Source organism: Ostreococcus lucimarinus, chromosome 3 (assembly GCF_000092065.1).
Source record: "Ostreococcus lucimarinus CCE9901 chromosome 3, complete sequence".
Lineage (NCBI taxonomy): Eukaryota > Viridiplantae > Chlorophyta > Mamiellophyceae > Mamiellales > Bathycoccaceae > Ostreococcus > Ostreococcus sp. 'lucimarinus'.
The window spans coordinates 381495-396698 of NC_009357.1; the positions used below are offsets into that span (position 1 = coordinate 381495).

A 15204-nucleotide genomic window follows, 5' to 3' on the forward strand; every position below is an offset into this window, starting at 1 on the left:
GCCACGTAATCATCGTAGCCGTCGGTGTACTCGACTCGGCGAATGCTAGTCCCGTATCCTGTGAGCTTGGTAAGAGACTCACACGATTTGAACACCTCACTCGGTATGGTGTGCACACCGACGTTGTCATCGATGTTAAGCTTTCGAAGCCTTTTTAATCGCCCCAGCGCGGCGGGGATGACGGTGAGTGCGCACGCGCTCGCGTCGATTTCCTCGAGTCGCTCGCAGTCGGCGAGCGCATCCAACGCGCTCGAATCGAGCGACTTATTCCTCGCAAACTTCACCGTCGTCAGCGCGATACACGTCGAAATCGTCGTAGGAATCGTCGATAACTCGCATTCACACGCACTGAGCGTCTGCAGCGCCTTTAACGATCCGATGGTCGCCGGCAGCGCGCGCAGTCGGTTGCCGTCGACGATGAGCGTCTTGAGCTTTACCAGCGCCCCGATTTCATCCGGTAGCGTCTCTATGACGTTCGCCGCGAGCACAAGACGCGTAATGTTGACGCAATTTCCAATTTCTCGCGGTATCTCGCGCAGCTTGTTGTTCGTCGCGTCGAGATTGCGAAGTTTCAGTGCGAATTCACGCTCTCTGTCGAACAACTTTTGTGGCAGCTCGCGCAAGTTCGCATCGCGCAGGGCGACGATTCCAGTGCTTTTCCACGCATTTTCTCGAGATTCTGTTTTCGATTTCGCCGCAGGCGCGCGCTTAGACGTTTGGGGAGCGCTCGCGACACAGCCCATGTCTCATAGTGAGGACGGCTGGCGCCCGCGAGGCGACGGCAAGAAAGTTTCGCATTGTAATCGCAGCTGATTACTACATCGCTAAATGGCTATGATGACAGCGTACGCGATCACTTCTTTTCCTTTTCCTTTTTCTCCTTGGACTTGGACTTGCCTTTCCACTTTTTCGGTAGCGGCGGCATCGCCTCGTCGTCATTTTTCTTGCGCGGCGTCTTCTTGCGCTTCTTCTTGTCGGGCGCGTACACTTTCGGGTCCGCACCCATAGGCATGTCAAGAGGCGCACGTCGCGGATTGTCTTCTTTGCCGTCTTTACGCTTCCGACGGCGCAAACCCTTCTCGCCGGTGTGATTCAACATCCACTCTGGCACTTCGCAGCCGCTATTCTTCATCACGTTGGCGATCGGTTTCAAGTCTCCTCTTTGCGCGTCTTCTTCGGTGAAAAACGTAATCGCAGCTCCAGGACGACCCGCGCGACCACTACGACCGATGCGATGGATGTAACTCGTGGGAGAACCAGGAAAATCAAAGTTGATGACGGTGGAGACACCGACGAAATCCATCCCGCGCGCCATTAAATCCGTCGCGATAAGAACCCACGTCTCGCCCATGCGGAATCGATCGACTTGCTCTTCGCGCTTAGAATCTGACATTTCGGCGTGAATCAGTCCGATGTGTAATCCATCGCCCGTGAGCTCTTTAGCGAGATGCTTCGCTCGCTCCTTTGACTGCGTGAAAATAATAACCGGTGGCTTGATGCCTTCGCGAATGATTTGACGTAACGCCAACAGCTTCCCCGCCTCGTGCCCACAAAATACCATACGCTGTGAAATCGTATTCGACGCGCTATTTCGCTCACCCACGGTGAGCCGAATCGGGCGCGCCATGACGCTTCGCGCGAGTTCCTCTACTTTTTCGGGCAGCGTCGCGCTGAACAACGCGCGGGTCACGTCTTTGTTGTCGCACGCCGCGACAACGGCGTCAATCTGCTCGACAAAACCCATCTCGAAGAGTTTATCCGCCTCATCCAACACGAGATAAAGCACCTTGGATAAATCAATCTTGTCGTGCTGCAACAAAATCTTGAGTCGCATCGGCGTCGCGACGACGATGTCCACCTTGCTAAAATCGTTCCCAGCCGTCGCTTTCGTCAACAGACACGACTTCAACCCACTGACTCCTCGCGAGAGAATGCGTAAGATTCGCGCCGACTGCCCCGCGAGCTCCTTGGTGGGCGCGAGCAAGAGCGCTCGCGCGCCGCCCTCTTCGTGCGTTCCGAGCTTCATGATAATCGGCAACAGAAACGCCAGAGTTTTACCGCTCCCCGTGGGCGCGATGGCGAGTAATTCGCTCCCCGAGCACAAGATCGGCACCGCTTGACGCTGAATCGGCGTCGGTTCTTTGAAATTCGCCTCGCGCATGCGCTCGAGCAGGCGCCGGCCGCACTTGTACCTCTCGTGCAGTTCCTCAAATCCTTGCAACGGCGCTGGACACGCCCCGTCCGCGCCTTGCACGCGCATCTTCAGACGTTTTCGCATCGCGTTTGCCTCGTTGTCCGCGAGCGGGGTCCACGACGTCGAGACGTCGCGCGCGTCGCGCCCAGCGTCCGAATCCGATTCGTCCGAGTCCGAGCCCGACTCGTCGTCGTCGTCGTCCGAATCCGCGCGCGCGGCGCGCGAACCCTCGTCCTCGTCGCGTTTTGCGTCCTCACCGCGTCCTTCCGCGAAGCTTCGCGCCACCGCCGCGTCCACGGGCTTGAAGTTTTTCCGGTTAAATTTCGCGCCGCCGCACAGTTCGGCGAACGCCTGCGCCTGTTTCGCCCTGCTCGACGCGCTCATGGCGCGCGTCGCGGCGCGGTGATCGAAGACGCGCGACTTCGATTCGTTCGAGCGTCGCCGCGGCGGCGGCGAGACGTCGCTTCGACGATCCGCGGCGCGATGTGGGCGACGCGGGGCGCGTCCGGCGCGTCGCCAAAAATGTGTCATTCGCGCAATACCAGCTCGCGAGGCCGCGGCTGTCGCCGCGCGCCACCGAAAACGACGCGCGCGCGCGCGAAATAAACTCCGCGAGGCGCTCGCGCGAATGCCGGCGACGTTCGCGCCGTCGAGCGGTGCGATCCCGCGCCGAACCATCGCGCGCAAACCATCGCACGTCGCCTCGAATGATGCAAAATCCATCATTCGGGCGCTTAAATCGCGTCCGAATTCGACGAAAAGTCGGGAAACGCTGGAGCACGAAAAGTTCTGACCGTCGGCGCGAAGAGCATAAAGAAACCAAGCGATACCGGGGGTTCCTGACGTCTTCCGACATCGGTACTTATCCGGCCCACGCGGTCTTAACTGAGAAGTTCCGATGGGTTTCTGTGATTTTCCGCGGGTGTGGTCGCTTGATAACACCATGATACGCACGACCCTTTAGCCGCGCACCACGGGGGATTACGACGCGAAAGTTACGGGTACTTTTGACACCATTTACGTACTGTAACACTCGAACCCCCATCATTCACAAAATGCACCCCTCCATTTATCGCTCCCCCCGCGCCGATCCGGTGATGGCGCTCGCGCCCCTCTTCGTGCGCGCGTTCGCCCCGCGCGCGCGGTCGACGCGCGACCGCGCGCCGCGCGCGCGTCGACGTCGCGCGCGGCGTCCGCGCACCGCCGCGCGCCGCTCGCGCGCGATCGGACATGTCGAACATCGCGCGCGCCGCGGCGCGCCCCGCGCCCCGAGACGCGCGCCGCGCGACGCGCGCGGCGCGCGCGGCGCCGCGCGGCGGCGGCGGCGGCGGCGAACCTCGGGCGTCGTGGTCGCCGCGCGCGTCGTCGCGCGCGCGACCGTCGCCGTTCAGCGCGCGCGCGCGCGGACGCGGACGCGGATCGAGCGCGGACGCGGTGAGCGTGGACGCGCGCGTCGCGGCGCGGACGCGACGCGACGAGGACGAGGACGGGAGGGGGCGGGTCGTCGGCGCGAGACGACGCGCCGGCGCGGGAACGTCGGCGGTGGCGCTGGAACGGCGCGCGGACGCGGCGCGGCGGATGCGACGACGGAGGATTCGCGTGGCGCCGAGCGCGGGATCGCGGGACGACGACGACGCGGGATGGGATGAGGGACCGATCGGCGGCGACGAGGACGACGCGCGCTGGGGCGGGGCGCCGACGAAGTCGCGAGAGGACGACGGGGACGATTGGTTCGGAAGCATGACTTCGATGGACGTAGACGCGTATGGGGACGTAATGATGGGCGGTAAGCGTTCGAGCGGGTCGACGGCGTCGTCCGCCGCCGATGACATCATCGACGGCGCGAACGACTGGTTCAACAACAACGACGACTGGTTCGAGCCGCAGTACAAGGAAGTGAACGCGCCGCCGGGAACGATGCTGGAAAAGGTTCAACGCATGACTCTGAACGAACCGTCGGACTTTAGCTTCAAGGATGGGGAGTATTTTGACTTGATGGGATACGTCAAGCACAAGACGGATAACGAGTTTTGCTTGGTGCTCGAGGTGGCGGAACGCGCGCGAGAACGCAAGCTCGAAAGATCCGAGAGTTTAAGCGGCACCGGGCCGCGTTTGCCCCCGATTCAACAGGTACGTTCGTAAGGCTCGATCGCAAGACTTTTCTTGGCGATGACGAAAAACGCATTGTGGAACACCGAGTCGCAAATCATGCGGACAAAACTGCGCCATCCATTTCCGTAGCCATTTCCGAGAGTTTTTGATTTACGATTCCCGCTTTTTGACGCGTTTCGAGACGACTGACGTGTTCGTAACTTTTCACATTCATTCAGGCAATCGCGGATTTAGCGCTCGAGATCGAGTTGAGCGGAGGCAAGACGTCGGCGTACTTGGCGATGCGAGAAGCCGCCGATCGGGCGCGCTTGCGCTACGAGCTTCAACAGGCTTCGTGGTGTTGGGACAAGTACTCCGAAGACTCCATGCGCGCATTGGGTGTGAGTGAAAAGGCGGAGCAGATGCTGCACCAAGGCGAGCGCATCGACGAAGCTATGGATTTCGAGCGGGAACTCATGATTGAGGACATGAACGACTCGGGCACTCGACGATTCTAAACACCGCGATGATTTCATTAAATTCTTTGTTGTACCAGCATCATTTTTCATACAATCTTCATTCATTCTCTTTTTCTATGCGCGCATACATTTCGGCGATGTTTTCCTTACCCCCGACGACCGATTCCTCGTTAAAAGTTTTCCACGACGCGACGCTCGCCGACCCTGCGTGCTCGTTGATCGAGTACACCAATCGCAGAGCGCTGCGAAGTAAATCGTTGTTACGATCAATTTCTTGCTGCACCGCGTCACTCTTCACGCGCGCGGTGAACGTCTTCACCAGCGGTTCGCAAAATGCGTCCAAGTTCGCGAGCACAGCGTCCGCCGAGTTGGGCGCGACGCCGGCGCTCAACTTGCGCAGCGCCGCGTGCGCGAGCATCTTGATGTCGTAATGATCACCAAGCCCGCTCGCGAGGGCTACGACGACGTCACGCGCATTCACTAAACCGCCACACGAGTCCAAAATGGTATTAACGCATTCAAACGCGGATTTTCGGCACTCCAAGCCATCGTCGACGGTGTGCTTGAAGGCGCCGAGATCGATGACGCGAACGAGCTCCGTCGCGATGGCTGTCTGTTCAAGCAGCTTTGGTAAAACATCGGAAAGAAGAGGCGTGATGAGCGTGCTCTCGCGATGAATCACAGCAGTGAGCGTTTTTATCACCGAAGTTCGCACGTTTACGTCCTCATCCGATATGGCGCCCATGAACTCTGGCAATCGCAACTCGCTTCGGATCTTCGTGAGCTCGCCCTTTTCGCTCGCCAACACGGCGAATTTTATCGCAGAGATGAGCGTCGCCTTTTCGAGGGGCGACGCGCTCACGGCGAATCTTTTGTGTACGTCTTGTATGAGCTTGCTCGGATTTGACGCCGCCAATCTGCCGAGGCACTCGGCGACGACGTTTCGCACGCCTTCCTCCTCCGAACTCGCGGTGCCGTACAAAATCGTCAACACTTTACTCGCCTCGTCTTCGGTCAAGTTTCCGACGACGATAACCTCGCGAAGCGCCTGAAGAAGCGAGTACTGATGCTCCATAGAATCGCTCTCGAGCTTTGACACGATGAGCGGGAGATATTTCGCACGATTTCCTACGGCGACTCGCCCGAGCGTCAACGCGGACGCGCCCTTGACTTCGTCTCCGTAGCTATCGAAAGCGGAAAACAAAATGGTTTCTAATTCTTTATCAGCCGAAAGATCGGTCAAACGACCGATTTCGCCGATGCAAAGTAGCGTGTACACAGCCTCGATTCCACTGACTCCTTGGAGTTTGGCTAGCAGCGTCGACATGGTTTGCTTTATCGCCGCCGCGGCGACGCATGCGGCGGCGACGCACTTGGCTAAACTGTGCGCCACGAACTGACTATCGACGGACTGAATGTCTTTCGTGTCGGATAAAGCCTCGAAGAGAGATTCAAAATTCACCACACCGGCAAGAATGAGATTCTTATAGAGCTCTTGAAGCGATTTCAAAGTCTGTCTCTGCACCAACGGCGACCGCGTGAGCTTGAGCGCGAGTGGCATCGTCGACTTCGCCGTCTCCTGAGTCGCCTTGGGGAAGACGCTGGCGGCGGCTACGATTGTGGTTAAAAGTCCAACAGAAAGCGTAGCAAGATGCAAGTCTTCTTCGCTCAAGAGAGTCGACGCTTCGACGACGATGGGGACGACGTCGGGATCTTGTAACGCCGCGCGATGCGATGAAATCAACGCCGTGAGCGCCGCGAGCGCACTCTCGCGTAAGGATTTATTCGCCTTGCGCAGGAAAGTCGTGAGCTCGCTCGTCATCGCAGCCGCAACGGCAGAGAGATCCATTGGCCGAGAAGATCCCGCGATCATGGCGAACGCACGCACAGCAGGTAAACGAGTCGTCTCGTTTCGCGAACGTTCGAGGAGCAATCCGAGCGCTCGCGATTGATCCTGAGTGTTGATGTGATCGTTCAGCGTGGCCAGAATTACCGCCGAAGCGTGAATCGCAGCTTCTTTGACGTCTTGGTCTTCATCACTCGCGTCGAGCTTGGTGAGAACTGCATCTAGTAATGACTTGATTTGACTTGCGTTTTCGGCGGACACCGCTCCCGTGTCTTCTCGGCGCAACACAGAAACCACAGCGGCGCACGCGCGCAACGCCTCGGTGACAAGTTTGTAATACTTGTCGGTACAGGCGGCAAAAATTTGCGGCAATAAATCTCGCACGTATGGCTCTAGGATCTCCAAGTTATTCGGCTTGCAAACACTGCAAACAAACGCGAGCGCCTCAATTCGAGCCGAACTTCCACACGCCTTGTCGCCGACGCAACGTTGGACGATGTTCATCAACGAGCTTCGAATTTCTGCGTCCGAGATGTCGGAAAGTATGCTAGGAAACACCGATGCGAGAGAGCTCAGGAGCGCGAACGCCGCAACCTGCGTCTTAGGCGACTTTGAAGCCGATTCTCGAATGATGATTCGAATGACATCCGTCGTCGTCTCTCTCAACTTGGCGCTCATCTTGGACTCTGGATCGTGTTCGCGGAATTTTGCACCCACTCGAACGATGTCGCCGATGACAGAAAACACATCCAGTTGCACGCTCGGCTCACGATCCTTCGTTCGCGCGAGAAGTTTGCTCATGACGTCGTCGTAGTGCTCCGACAGCGTCGGCTCGGACGCGACGCCGACGAGGGCGCTAAGCATTTTCGCAGCCGCGCGACGAACTTTCCAGCTCTCGTCGTCGTCATCGTTGTATTCATCGTCGTCGCTATACACATCCTCATCTTCGTCTTCGTAAGTATCCATGTCTTCCGTTTCGTCGTCGTCAAAATTTGGATCGTACGAGATGTACTTGAGCGCGCACGCAAAGCGTGCGGCTGTGCCCTCATCGCCTTGCACGTTCGCTGGACACGAAGAAACGACGTTATCGATCGCTTGAAGCGCACCCTCTATGTTCACGATCACCTCCTCGTCGTACTCGTCCGTGGAAGATTCGCAAACGCGAAGTAATAAAGGCATCACCTCGTTCACGTACTCGCCAAAGCGATAGCCGAGCGCGCGCGCGGTGGCGCCCAAGACAAACGTGTGCAAGTCACTCTTCCCTTTCTTTGCCGCAACCTTATCTTTCAACACTTCCATCACCATATTCACCGTCTGATTGAGCATGTCATCCTTCATGAACGTCGCCAAGAGCGCCAAACACTGCGCCGCGCGTTTACGCGTCCCCGACTTGCCGTGTTCCAAATGTTTCAACAACGTCTCTTGCAACTTTGCGCTGTGCTCTTCACTCAATCTCGCGTGCGGCATCTCACTGAGCACCGTCATCATGACGTGCAACACATCCACGGCCTCCGCGGCGACGTTCATCTCATCCGCCGTCGCGCCCGCGCGCGCCGCCGTCGCCACGTGCGTCGCCAACGCCGGCGCGCACGTTCCCAAAACGCCCTCTCTCGCCCCCCCCTCGAACCCACCGATCTCCCGCACGATCGTCTTCAGGCACATGCACGCCGCGTCTCGCTTCGCCGCGTCCTTTTTCTCCCCCACGCTCGCGCACAGCGCTCTCGTCGTTCGCTCCGCCGTCGTCGTCTCGCCTCTTCGCGCGATCGCCGCCGCGCACTTCATCGCCAGTCCCGCCACGTCCGCCGCCTGATCGAACACCGCCTTGAGCACCGCGTCCATCGCGCTCTCCTCCGTCTCGCGCGACGGGAACTTATCGAACGATTCTCGCGTCACCTCTCGCAGCAGGTCCGAGCACGCCATGTACCTGTAATCTGCCGCGTCGTCGTCGTCAGTCATCGCGCTCGACGCGTCGCGTCGCGCGTCGTCCCGCACCCTTATCCGGCGACTGCATCTTCGACAGCGCCTGCGCGAGCGTGCCGCGCGCGGCGGCGGACGCCATCGCGTCGCGATGTCGCGACGCGATGGCGTCGTCGTCGTCGTCGCGGGCGTGGTGCGCGTGTGCGGACGGGATTTTGTGAATGTATCGAAAAACCAATCCTCTTTTCGGCCTCGCGGCGTCCCCATTCGCGCGCGCGCATGACGCCCGCGTGCGCGTCCGTCGCGCGATCGCACGGCGCGCGGTGCACGGCGTCGATGGCGCTCGCGTCCTCCTCCGCGTCGCCGCGCGCGACGACGGCGGGGGCGGCGGTGCCGTGCGGCGGCGCGCGCCGCGCGCGAGGTCCAGCGGTGGTGGCGCGACGGGCGCCGACGGTGCGGCGAGTCGCGACGCGCGCGACGGTGGACGAGGACGCGCCGAAGTACCAATTGATCACGTTCTTTCGATTCGCCGCGATCGAGGACCCGGTGGCGGAGGTGGAGCGGCATCGCGCGCACATCGAGCGACGGGGCTGGGAACTGCGAGGACGGATATACGTCAACGAGCAAGGCATTAACGCACAGATGTCTGGACGAGGGCGAGAGGGAGAGGAGTACGCGCAATGGGTCGAGAGCGACGCGCGATTCGCTGGGATGCGGATATCGGTGTATCCGATGGATGCTCAGGCGCACCCGAGACTGGCGTTGCGATACAAACCCAACTTGGTGCAACTCGAGGGAGGGACGAATCATTTACCGTTGACCGATCGAGAGAAGCGCGCGAAGCCGTTGTCGCCGAAGGAGTGGCACGATAATCTCATCAAGGTGAACTCGGGCGCGGAAGACGCGCCTTTGCTTTTGGATGTGAGAAACGGGTACGAGTGGGACGTCGGACATTTTCGCGGCGCCGAGAGACCGGTGCAAGAGTCTTTCAGGGAAACCGTCTATACGAACGTGCAAGACGGCTTAGGACCGCTGGCAAACGTGGATAAAGAAAAGCCGATCATGATGTACTGCACAGGTGGCATCCGATGCGACGTGTATTCTACAGTATTGCGAGAGCAAGGGTACAAGAACGTGATGACGCTCGAGGGCGGCGTGCAGGCGTACTTTGATGAGTACGGCAAGCGCGATGATCAACTTTGGGATAACCATTTGTTTGTGTTCGACAGTCGACTCGCAATGGCCCCTGATGGACGTCCGAGCGCCGAGCTAGGCGAAGCAGCGGCGACTTTGCGATGTTACTGCTGTGGCGACAGTTCGGCGCCACCGCCGCACCGCAACTGCCCCAACGTCGATTGCAATAGGCTCTTCCTCGTGTGCAGTAAATGCACCGATAAGCTCGATGGATTTTGTTGCGAAGAATGCACGAAATCCGCGCACGTTCGACCGCAACTCGTCGTCCCTGGACGATATGAAAAGTATTCCAATTACGATACGCCTGAGAGTCGAGCGGCTCGCCGCGGTCCTGGTCGCTCTTTGAGAAAGGACAGACGCCGACAGCGGCGTAAACTCGAGCTCGCGGCGTATGTTCTCGAGAACATGACGAGCGCTGATGAAAGCCGGGCTCGTCTTGTGCACGCAACGGGTGGAACTTTCGCCGATCGCACGCGTAGCCTAGTCGATGCCAGTCGTGCCATTGTCGTCGAGGATGAGGATGACGACACTGAAGACGACGAGGAGTCCGATAGCGACTCTGGAGGTGAAGAAAATGAATATGGGAGGACTATAAACCCGGCGCTGAGTAGATATAGCAAGCAGCGCATCACGTTGCGCGAAGCGTACGCGTTGCTCGCCGAAGACGAGCGCACGCCGGAAAAACTCGTTGAAGCTGCGGAACGCGTCGCGGAGGAACGAAAGCGAATGAAGCGCCTCGAACACGAAGAAACGACCGCGATGATGTAGCTCAAATTGCGTACAGTTTAAATGATATTATTACCTGATAAATGAATGACGGAACAGTAAACGAATGATGTTATTGCGGTTGTGGAGACAACGACAAAGTGTGAAGTCAAAAATATTTTGAACTTGTGAACTTCTGTGAAGAGCTCTTGAATGCAATCAAGAGCTTCTCTTTATTTTATTGGTACGTAATATTCGTGGCAGTTTACACGCGTGCACGAGCGATCTTAAAAGTTCGCCAGATTCGCCGTCTGAAGCTGAACAGAAATGCTCAGCCTGCTCTTTCCGTTTTGAGACGCTCTTTGAGCGTCGCAAGCGTCGGAGTAACTTCGAAAGTTTATCACAGCGACGCCAGAACAAAGACCAGTCCAATCGTCGCGGACAATTTGGACGGAGTTGATAGCTCCGAACGGAGCAAATGTTTTGTACAGGAATAATTCATCCGCAGCGGGTGGAAGATTTTGGATACACATCGTAGCGCCACCTTGCGCCATCGAAGTCGCCGACGCGAACTTTTGATGGGATTGCATAGGAGCATCGAATTTATGCGAAGGGGACGAACCGAGCACCGCAAGCGCGGCAAAGTCGTCTCCGTCTTGCGGGCCAACACTGAGTAATTCAGTGAGACCGCTCTGGGAAGATATGCGGTTGAGATTCATACTCGAGCCGAGGACGTCGATCAACTCCCCCCCGTCGTGCGCGGAGTCGTCCGTGTTGTTCGACAGGCGCTGAGTATTCACGGGTACAACTTGCGTTGAACGTTTATTATTTTTTCCTTGCGCCTCGGCGTAGCGCACGACGAGTGGCGGCCCATTGGGGACGAGCAAGCGCCCGTTGGCGCGCGTGACCGCCGCCGTGGCTTCGGACTCGCGCAAAAATCGAATCAACGCCCCGCTCGACGTGCTCCTGTTTGCGTGGAGCAAACGGCACTCAACAATGTGCCCAAAATGCGTAAAAAATGCCTTCAGATCATCGTGCGTCCAAGAAGGGGGCAGACCTTTGACGTAGACGTTATCACTCGGCGGCGCGTTTGCCGCGCCCCCCGCGCCGTCGCTCTCGCCGTCGGTGTTCGCGAATTTCACCTCGAGCATCTTTCCCGCGTATTCCTTACCGTTGAATCGCTCGATCGCGTCCTCAGCGCGCGCCGTGCTGACAAACTTAACGAACCCAAATCCTCGACTCTTATTCGTCGACACATCGCGAATGACGCAGCACGATTGCACCTCCCCGCACGCCTCGAAGAGCCTTCGAAGCGTCAACTCGTCGACGCGTTCGGAGATGTTCTTCACGTACAAATTCGCGTGTTTCCTCGACGACGACGGCGTCGTCGCCGCGTAACCTTGACCATCAGAGTACATCATCGAACGCGTCCCGCGCGCGTGCCCCCCCCCGCCTCCGCGCTCGCGATCCTCCGAGCTCGTCGGCGACCCCCCTCGCGCCGAATCTCGCGACCGCGCGCTCGATTGCGAATCGCACGACCCCACCCCGAACCCGTACGTCGTCACCGGCCCTCCCGTCGGCGCCGGCACCGATCGCACGTCGCTCCTCGCGCGCGCGCTCGCCCGCGCGTCGCCGCCCTCGCGCGCGGGATCGCTCGTCCAGAGCCCGCGCGCGCCGCTCCAACCGCTCGGCGCCCCCTCGCATTCTTCCGTTCCGAAAACGTTCCCGCGCGTCGCGCGCGCGCGCGCGTCGTCGCGCGCGAGCGTCGCCATCGCGCGTCGTCGCGCGCTCGTCCCTCTCGCGGCGACGCCGCGCGCGCGCGCGCTCGCGTCGTCGTCGTCGCGCGCGCGTGTGCGGCGACGCGCGATGGCGCGTGACGTCGGTCGACGCCGCGAAGCGTCACTTTCGCTGAAAAGTCGCGGGGCGTCGCGGGGGGGGGCGCGATGGCGTTCGCGGGCGCTCGAATGCGAGGTCGATCGCGTCGCGGGGGGTTTATTTCGAATGGCTCGTCCGTGGGTCGTGACTCGAGATGAGAAGGGTCGGGAGCCGCCGACGATCGCGGTCGGTCGCCGCCGCGCGCGCGGCGATCGCGGCGGCGCGCGCGCGCGGCGGCGGACGCGGCAGAGCGCGACGACGGCGCGGTGACGGACGCGCGAGGGATGGGCGCGAAAGATGACGATAAGACGCGGTTCATGGCGGTGTTCAGGGAACTCGCGGATGGGTTGGTGCGGGACGAGATCGACGATCGGCAGGTGAAGATCGCGGTGGAGTGGATAAAGCGGATGATTGATTACAACGTGCCGCACGGGAAGTTGAACCGCGGACTCGCGGTCGTGGACGGCGTGCGAGCGCTGAAGGCGGCGAAGAATGAAACGGTCGACGAAGAGGAGCTGAAACGGGCGATGGTGGTTGGATGGTGCATCGAGTTTTTGCAGGCGTACTTCTTGGTTGCGGACGACATCATGGACGAGAGCGTGACGAGAAGAGGGCAGCCGTGCTGGTACAGGCAGCCGGACGTGAAGATGACGGCGATTAATGACGGTATCTTATTGGAGATGATGCTGTATAAGTGCTTGAAGAAGTACTGCAAGGGATTGGAGTGTTACGCGGATCTCGTGGAGCTGTTCCACGACGTGACGTACCAAACGGCGAGCGGGCAGTTGATTGATTTAATCACCGCCCCGATCGGGGTTGTGGATCTCAGTAAGTACACCATGGAGGCGTACATGCGCATTGTGACGTATAAGACGGCTTTCTACACCTTTTACCTTCCGGCGGCGTGCGCCATGCGATTGTGCGGCGTCAAGGATGAGGCGGCGTACGAAAAGGCGAATGAAATTTGCATCAAGCTCGGGCAGTTTTTCCAAATCCAAGACGATTATTTAGACTGCTACGGTGATCCCGAGGTCATTGGTAAGATCGGGACAGATATTCAAGACAACAAGTGCGGCTGGCTCGTCGTTCAAGCGTTGCTCAAGTGCACCGACGAACAGCGCAAAATCATCGAGGAAAACTACGGAAGAGCCGACGCAGAGTGCGAAAAGAAAATTAAGGCGCTCTACGTGGATCTCGACTTAGAGGCGACGTACAAAAAGTACGAGGAAGAGTCCTACGCCGACCTTCGATCGATCATGGAGTCGCAGAAGGTTTTGCCGGAGGGTTTGTTTGGCGCGATGTTGGCGAAAATTTACAAGCGTCAAAAGTAGGAGTCGATTTTTTATTAATATCACATTGAAGGGGAACTCAGCGCACACTAGTAATGGTCGATCGACATTGCGGATGGCGGGGTACTAAGCATGCTAGAACCACCCGGAGAAGCCTGCATCGCGACCGCGCGCTCGCGACGTTGTCCCTTATTGTTCATGTCCTCCATCGCTTCGAACAGCTCGTTGTGATATTCCACCACGGTGTCGCGCAGTTCTTCGTACGTGCGCATGAGCCCATCCATATCGCGATTGTGCTCGTCCGTCAACTTCTTCATCGCAGCCTCGAGCTCGGCGATTTCCTTTTGATTTTCCAACTCCTTTTGGCGCTGGTGACCAGCTCTCGCTGTTCTCGCGGCGAGCTCCTCCTGCGCTGCTCGCAGCGCAGCCTCCGCGGCGTCTTTCTTGAGCTTACCTTGGGACTCCATGCGAGCCATTTTTTCTTCCATGGCTTGTTTTTGACGTTGTAACTGCTCCATCTTCGCGTCCAACTTCCACGTCTCCTCCTCGGCGGTGGAGACTTCTGCTTCGAGCGCCTTGAGTTTCGCCTTTTGTTCTTCGCCTTCTTTTCTGCTCTGTTCGATCCCTTTCATGACTTCAATCGTCTCGCGCATCTCCCTTTCCATGCTTTGCAAATAGTTGAATTGCTCCTGCAACTGCGCCTCTTCCCGCTGCCTCTCCGCCGCAAGTTGCTGCTCGGCACCCTCCTGATTCGCCCTGGCCGCTTTCTCGATTTCAAACTGCTCCTTCAGCCGGTTTTCCTCCTCTATCAACGCTTGAAGCTCGTTTTCAGACGCCAAAGCGCGCGCTTCTATCTCGCTCGCCTCCAAACTCGCGGCTTCGACCTCGAGTTCAAGCTGCGCCACCTCTCGCGCCAGGGCGTCTGGGTCGTTCTCGTTCACGAACGCCTCCGCCTCCGCAATCTCCGCCTTCAATCGCTCATTCTCCGCTAATGCCTCCAAATACTTTCTTTCTTCTTCATCCTTCTCCGCCAGCGCCTCTTCGTACTCGATCAATCGCTCTTCGCGAAATTTCGCAAAGTTGATAATCGCGCTCAAATTCCTCCGCGTGCGCCCGTACTCGGGCTTAAACACATCCTTCAACGAGAAATCCTCGAGCCCCGCCCCGCGCGCTAAATCTTGCATCGCCCTTATGAACGCCAAATTCGGAATCGCCTCATCATACAGTTCCGGGTAATCCAACTTCGCGTACGCCTCCTCGTCGATCGCCCCCAGCTCCGCCATCGTCGTCCCAAAGAAAATCTCAATCAGCGTCTCATACGCCGGTCTCAGTCCATCGTGCGTCGGTTTCAGCAGATCCGTCTCGCTCAGCGGCACGTCCAGTTCGCGCAGGCACGCGAGAATCTCCGTGTTGCTCAGGATCGGGAACGAATACGTCGTCTGCGCGTGCGCCATGGCGCTTCGAGTTCAAACGTTCAAACGCGATCGTTCGTTCGTTCGTTCGCGTTTCGCGCGCGTCGTCGCGTCTCTCTCGCGTCGACGCGGACTCGCGGACTCGACGCTCGAATCGCGCGTCGCGCGTCGCGTCGTCGCGCGTCGCGGTCGCCGCGTCGTC

At 58.9% G+C, this 15204-nt stretch overlaps 8 protein-coding genes across 8 annotated transcripts; 3 read left to right on the plus strand and 5 right to left on the minus strand.

The window, feature by feature from the left end:
• Nucleotides 1-122: 122 nt before the first annotated feature.
• Nucleotides 123-569, minus strand: OSTLU_7508 (predicted protein; the record flags this gene model as incomplete). The annotated part of the gene is made up of 1 exon (XM_001416893.1): nucleotides 123-569. A coding segment is annotated over one exon (447 nt), but the record flags the coding sequence as incomplete, so codon positions are not given.
• Nucleotides 570-853: 284 nt separating this feature from the next.
• On the minus strand, nucleotides 854-2278 carry OSTLU_30562 (predicted protein; the record flags this gene model as incomplete). Its single annotated transcript, XM_001416894.1, has 1 exon — nucleotides 854-2278. The coding sequence occupies one exon, from the start codon at nucleotides 2276-2278 to the stop codon at nucleotides 854-856; it is 1425 nt and encodes a 474-aa protein (XP_001416931.1).
• A 1494-nt stretch (nucleotides 2279-3772) lies between these two features.
• On the plus strand, nucleotides 3773-4803 carry OSTLU_14584 (predicted protein; the record flags this gene model as incomplete). The annotated part of the gene is made up of 2 exons (XM_001416604.1): nucleotides 3773-4324; nucleotides 4525-4803. 2 exons carry the CDS (start codon nucleotides 3773-3775, stop codon nucleotides 4801-4803), a joined length of 831 nt encoding a protein of 276 aa, XP_001416641.1.
• Nucleotides 4804-4861: 58 nt separating this feature from the next.
• Nucleotides 4862-8669, minus strand: OSTLU_30564 (predicted protein; the record flags this gene model as incomplete). The annotated part of the gene is made up of 2 exons (XM_001416895.1): nucleotides 4862-8541; nucleotides 8603-8669. 2 exons carry the CDS (start codon nucleotides 8667-8669, stop codon nucleotides 4862-4864), a joined length of 3747 nt encoding a protein of 1248 aa, XP_001416932.1.
• A 332-nt stretch (nucleotides 8670-9001) lies between these two features.
• Nucleotides 9002-10009, plus strand: OSTLU_4067 (predicted protein; the record flags this gene model as incomplete). Its single annotated transcript, XM_001416605.1, has 2 exons — nucleotides 9002-9372; nucleotides 9454-10009. Coding segments are annotated over 2 exons (927 nt in total), but the record flags the coding sequence as incomplete, so codon positions are not given.
• Nucleotides 10010-10713: 704 nt separating this feature from the next.
• Nucleotides 10714-11844, minus strand: OSTLU_34381 (predicted protein; the record flags this gene model as incomplete). The annotated part of the gene is made up of 2 exons (XM_001416896.1): nucleotides 10714-11075; nucleotides 11247-11844. The coding sequence occupies 2 exons, from the start codon at nucleotides 11842-11844 to the stop codon at nucleotides 10714-10716; spliced, it is 960 nt and encodes a 319-aa protein (XP_001416933.1).
• A 741-nt stretch (nucleotides 11845-12585) lies between these two features.
• OSTLU_34113 (predicted protein) lies at nucleotides 12586-13632 on the plus strand (the record flags this gene model as incomplete). Its single annotated transcript, XM_001416606.1, has 1 exon — nucleotides 12586-13632. The coding sequence occupies one exon, from the start codon at nucleotides 12586-12588 to the stop codon at nucleotides 13630-13632; it is 1047 nt and encodes a 348-aa protein (XP_001416643.1).
• Nucleotides 13633-13679: 47 nt separating this feature from the next.
• Nucleotides 13680-15044, minus strand: OSTLU_86701 (predicted protein; the record flags this gene model as incomplete). The annotated part of the gene is made up of 1 exon (XM_001416897.1): nucleotides 13680-15044. One exon carries the CDS (start codon nucleotides 15042-15044, stop codon nucleotides 13680-13682), a length of 1365 nt encoding a protein of 454 aa, XP_001416934.1.
• Between the last annotated feature and the right edge of the window lie 160 nt (nucleotides 15045-15204).